The sequence below is a fragment of the Pelobates fuscus genome, chromosome 2 (genome assembly GCF_036172605.1).
Source record: "Pelobates fuscus isolate aPelFus1 chromosome 2, aPelFus1.pri, whole genome shotgun sequence".
Taxonomy (NCBI): domain Eukaryota; kingdom Metazoa; phylum Chordata; class Amphibia; order Anura; family Pelobatidae; genus Pelobates; species Pelobates fuscus.
This window is the reverse complement of record NC_086318.1, coordinates 25,176,014-25,182,013: the sequence shown is the minus strand read 5'-3', so window position 1 is coordinate 25,182,013 and position 6,000 is coordinate 25,176,014. Positions and strand designations below refer to the sequence as shown.

Here is a 6,000-nt window from a genome sequence, read left to right as displayed (position 1 = left end):
TGGCCATCCATTGGCCAAAAAAAAAAAAAAACAGGGTCCATTCAGGTACCTGAATTCCCTGATGCATCACCAGAAAGTATAGGGATGCCTTGATGAAAACGTAAACACTATCTTGGGATAGTGATAATGACGAGAAACTGAGGGATGAGTGTCATTACCAAGAGAACTTCATCCTGGATGTGAATGACATTTTAATCCACAAATCAAACAAACATGTTCCTTAAAGGAGACATAATTGAAAAAATATTTTGTGTCACATAGAAGCATAGAAACCACGTGACACAAACTTAAACACTGAGCATGACTTTGTCAAAACCAAAAAAAAAAAAAACTCTGTATGGTCAGGAGGTAAAATTCTACAGGTCTTCCTTGGATGGCACTGCATTCTCAGATTTTACATGTGGTTGACACTCAGGGCAATACCAGGTAAGCCGCTTCAGCCCATAGGTGGGACCAATGGATTCTTTTACCACCTTGTGGCCCTTGTCACAACATTCCTTCATGTAAATATGATAGCGGAGACCTTTCCTCTGCAGCTTATTATTCAGCCAATTACAAGTGAAGCGTATGGTGTGGTCCAGAATGCATTGTAGACTCTCTGATGGCAGGTGTGACCCAAATGAAAGAGGGTGGACATTTGCCAAAAACAGAACCTCATTCTTGATAATGTTCCCTGAAAAGTGAAGAAGAAATTAATAATGAACATTTGGGGTTAAGTGGGTCTGGCAGAGGAGGGAGGTATTTTCAAGGGTTTGGGGGCAGGGGGACGTGAAGAGGTTTGAATCAAACTACATTAACAGGTATGATAATGTCATAGAAAGAGAAGGTGTTTCTAATATCATGGCACATTGTTTGGAGACATACAAGACAATAAAAAGCACTGAAATGACTCAGACGTAATAAAATAATTTAGGTATTAAAAATATCCAGGTAAATGTGTGTTGGGGAATTTTCAAACTATATAGTATACAGTAGAAAGGTTAGCTCAAATAAAAATGTTAAAAAAAGAAAACTGCACCAATCACTCCACGCCCCTCCCCCCCCCCCCCAAAAAAAACAGTTGATCTTGTCTACTTTGATACTGCTACACCAGCAAGGTAGTAGTCAACTAAGCTCCGAGAGTAGGGGGATCTAGAGGGATAAGCAAATGGATTTTACAGAAATGATTTTTAGGTGAAACTGGAACTTTAAAACGGGGGAAACAGGCGTGCATAGTGCTAAATATGAGCAAGTGCTTTAGTACTGTCAGTGATGACTGGCGTTTGGATCACAAAATACCCTCCCCCTGGAAAGTGTACCATATTGCGCCATTTACCAGGTAGTGCCCAATAACAGTCCAGAAAAGCTTGCAATTTACAAAGATATAGAAGCCCATAGTTTTCATTAAGACTACACTTTAAAAACATCAAACATGGAAATGTGACCATTTCTCATGCACCTAATTCAATTCACAGAGCTGGCAAACAAGGCCGGCACGTCCATTAGGCGGCACAAGCGCACAGCACTCCCTCCTACCTGTCATTCAGTGTAGCGTGGCCGAGCGGAGCGGACAACGGTACAGGAGGATCAGTTTCCTGTCCCAGCTGGACTAACAGGAAGTGCTCACTGATAGAGCACTTCCTGTCAGTCCGACCGGGTACAAGAAACTGAAGATCCTCTCGACCACTCTACAAGAAAGGTAGGGACCAAGGGGGGAGAGAGTGGGGCACAAAGGGGAGGGCAGAACACTATGGGATAGGGGAGAGGAACACTAAGGATTCGGGGAGGGAGGAGAGAGAAACACTAAGAGACAGGAAAAGGAGGGGATAGGAACACTAAAGGGACAGGGAAGGGAGGTGAGAGGAACACTAAGGGACAGGAAAGAGGACCACTAATGGACAGGTAGGGGAGAGGAACACTAATGGACATGGATATTAAAGGGAGGAGAGACATGGAGGGGAGGAGAGAGGAACACTAAGGGACATGGAGGGGAGAGTAGCACACGGGGGGCATGAGTGGGAAGAAAGACACACAGAGGGACATGAGGGGTGAGAAAGACACACAGATGGGCCTGGGGGGGGGAAAGATGCTCACAGGGGCCTGCGAGTGAAAGAGACACAGATGGGCTGAAGAAGAAGAAAAAAAAGTCACAGAGGGGCTGAAGAAGAAGAAAAAAAAGTCACAGAGGGGCTGGGGGAAGATAGGCTAGTGGTGAAAGAGAAACACAAAAAGGAGCTGGAAAAAGTAAAAAAAAAACACAGGGGCTGGGAGAAGAGACACACAAAGGGACTGGGGGCAATAAGAAACACAAGGGGGATTGTAAGAGATACACAAGGGAGAAAAATCGTGGATAAGATACACTAAAGGGGGTAAGACATTTAAAAAGGGGAGAAGACACAAAAGGGGGTTAAGAGGCACACAGGTGAAGATGCTTTTTTGGGGGGGATGCCAAAATCATCTTCGCCTGTGTATCTAAAAAAATCCTTGCACCGGCCCTGCTGGCAAACATATTGCTGGGTCAACATGACCCATCGTTGGTCAACACTGCTAAAAAATGAAAAGGCCCTTTTGAAATATTACTATGGAAACACTGCAGCAGACACGTCACTGAGCTCTATCATTACAGCAACAAGGCAAACAGAGTACATTGAGGAGCATCAAACAAAAAGGTAATGTAAAGGTTATCTCTTAGCAACTGTGCTCATGTGTGTAGGAGAAGGTCACCTGCAGCATACATGTGGTTGGTTTACAAAACAGTTCTAAACATACCTACTCCAGAGAAATGCCTCTGATCCATCAGAGTTATGCAGACTGGTCTTGGCACAGACAATGCTCTCAAAGCTCTCTCCTTGTCAAACTCTGGGCAAAGGATGTCACATGCAGGTTCAGAGAAAGGGGACGAGCACCACGTCATCCGGCAATTGTAAAACACCAAGAATCTCTCAGAATCAAAGTGCAGGATTAATCTTGAGAATAAAGAGCGGGGGGAAAAAACGTGTAATACATGTATAAAACAACATCAGTGTTTACAAATCAGAAATACAGGCTAATCCATGACTTTGGAAAGAGAGGGGCAGATATAAACATACTTGTCTGGATGATATCACTGTAGCTTAATCATTGCTTACATTGGATAGTACTGCTGGTACTATATGATCACACATATGAACCCTTTCACATGCTTTCAGACCACACAACCACACCTCAAGAGAACTTTGGCATCCCATCCATCAAACTCCTCCCTACAGCCTGCAAAGCACCACGACCATTGTAGGAGATATAATGAGATTATGTTCAGAGCTAGTGATACCGGAGAAACTGACGGAAGCAAAGCACAGAGAGATGGACACAGGTTTCTTCAGGAAGGAAGAGATTCTTTATTGGATCACCGATCGGGACTCAGAGGGACTAATGTCACCAAAATACAGCAAGTTCTGAGCCCCGGACAATAGTGCAGGCTCCTTATATAGGCACATAACTCCTCCCATATTAAGCTCCACCCGCACATTCTCTTGACCAATCAATACAAATAAGAATTAACTTCCTGCTTGACCGCATGGCCTGTCCAGCACAATGGAGGAGGGGAATACTATATCCTGTATTCTTGCACATGCTCCGTACACTACTGATCGTATCTTGCCTCGTGCAACCAACTGATCGATACGTCAGCATATGCACGTACACATGCCACGTGGTAATCTCGGCCTACTAAATTTATTTTTACCGAGATTCCACCACATTCCCCCCTTTGATGCCTCTTGATATTTCACAATTACTTGAGGCATCACTTAACCTTAGTTTGCATACACCGCAAGTTACCTTGAACCAGACCAGACTTATCTTATGATGTGAATCTTCAACACTCATCTTCCTGCATTGGTTCTCCCTGATCTACAGCCTTATATTTATAAATTGCCATTATCTGTGCAGCAGCCTTCCTCTCTGCTATATTTTCTATCAGGCTTTGCACAGACCTAACTACTAAGGGTATAAGACACGGCAGGAGTAGACACAACATTAAAATCAGTAGGACTCCACCTACCACTGCCTTAAGCCCTCCAAACCACTCATACCAGCTACCAAACCAACGACTTGGATTATACCCTTTCCATACCTGAGTAGGCACATGCGCTAGTTTAACCATATGGCTAGTAAGCTCAGCTATTGCTTGCCCTTCGTCATCTATTTGAAGACAGCAATTGCTCAGGTTAAACTTCCCACATACACCTCCCTCTACTGCCAAAAGGTAATCCAAGGCTAATCTATTTTGGTAGACTGCTGTCCTCATCCTGGTATTATGCTTCGCTAGAAGATTGAGCGCTTGTGATGTCTCGTTAGTAATGATCTCAACCACCGCCTGTAATCTTATAATACGGTTGAGCATATAAATAGGGGTTCTATAACCAAAGGTACCATCCTCTGCCCACGTGGCTGGCCCATAATAATCTATAATACGCTGGGGAGGCCATTCATTATCTTCCCAGGCGCCTATCTCTATGGGTCCCCTTTTCTTCCTATGATTCACATCATACACTTTAACACCTAAAGTCTCACCTGTTTCAATAGGTAACAAGAAGAAGGATGGTTTGAGCATACCCAACACACATGCCCCTTCCCAGTCCTGTGGCAGCTCCGAATAGGCTTTCTTACCAAAGATCCAGTACAAATTTGCTGGGGCTCTCCAGGTAGATGTGATAGATAGGTCAAACCACACATCCTTTAAATTGGCGTATCTAGCAAACGGGTTAGATGGTTCTGAGACATTTGAAGCCGACCACCAAGTTGTATTTTTTGTATCATCATCATAAGCTTTTTGCCCTAGACAAGTTAATTCTCCTACAGAAGTATTATACATCATTCCTTTCCTTGCTATGCAAACATAACCTATGATGGAGGTCTTTAATCTCCACTCAGATTTACCTCTAACACTCATATGATAATCGGCTTGTGTAGATATTAATTGGTCAACTGCCTCAGAACCGGACATTACCTCCTTTGCTTCCCAAGGCCATTGGTCTCCCATGTTAGTACCTCCACACACATAGCAGTTGGTAACATTAAGACTACCGGCAATACTTTCGGCTAAATCGATGAACAGGTTTTTAGCATTATGGGGGATCTTATTATCTATGCTCATCTCTTCATAAAAGGAATGGTATACTTGATGAGTTTGGGAGGATACCGTATCAGTCTCTATCCCTATAAACAATACTGTCCCAGGATCTAAACCCGTCCCATATATTTGAAACCCAAATAAATTACCATATTTGTCTAAGAACTTGTCGGGGTTATTTATAAGTATATGGACTGGATTGCATTCCATAGACTTACAATATGGGCTGGTAGGCAACTTAGTCACAATCATGTCCTTGTCTAATGTCTGTCCCCAAGTTGCCCACCCCACACAAGACCAATATGGGCAAAAGTTATAATCTCTATCTGGGCATCTAGGACTCACATATTTATTTTTACTACTGGGACAAATATATTTATCGTTAGACCCATACGTCCTCTCCCATCTAAGATCCCCACATACATTCCACGGCTTTCTACCACTTGATATCGCCTTACACGCATCAAATAGCAGAACACCCGAAGAATATACGGATTCTAATACTGTCTTGTTAATTAGGGTCCCCTGAGGGTCTCCATTCCTGAGAGTCAACCAAATTGTACGAGGTTGATACTCCGGACTGAAGCACTTAGGTTCTCCTACTCCTAGATGGCACACACTATATTCTATATTTAGGTATCTACATCTTGATACATCTCCTTTACACTCGTATTGTGAATGCCAAATTAGGGTTTGGGAAATATGGTTACCTGTTCTTGTAGTCTTAATGCATACCTCACAGCTAGGAGTGTCGGTACCTCTACCTTCCTGAATATAAAAATACACATAAATAAACATTATCATAATCACATCTTTCGTCGTCATCCTCAGTCTTCGTCCGTGCGAAGGCACCTCAGCTTCCAGGATGTAAGGGCTGCAGGGAATGGAGTTCTGCTCGTCTTCACAGG

The 6,000-nt window shown here is 43.3% G+C and overlaps 1 protein-coding gene across 1 annotated transcript in view; it reads right to left on the bottom strand.

The window, feature by feature from the left end:
• Window positions 1-356: 356 nt before the first annotated feature.
• Window positions 357-6,000, bottom strand: part of NEIL2 (nei like DNA glycosylase 2) — a 29,449-nt gene continuing 23,805 nt past the window's right edge. Inside the window, exons 4-5 of the mRNA XM_063441610.1 lie at window positions 2,749-2,945; window positions 357-673 (exon numbers count right to left, since the gene is read on the bottom strand). Of these exons, the coding sequence (XP_063297680.1) occupies window positions 357-673; window positions 2,749-2,945 (514 nt within the window). The remainder of the gene's footprint in view (window positions 674-2,748; window positions 2,946-6,000) is intronic.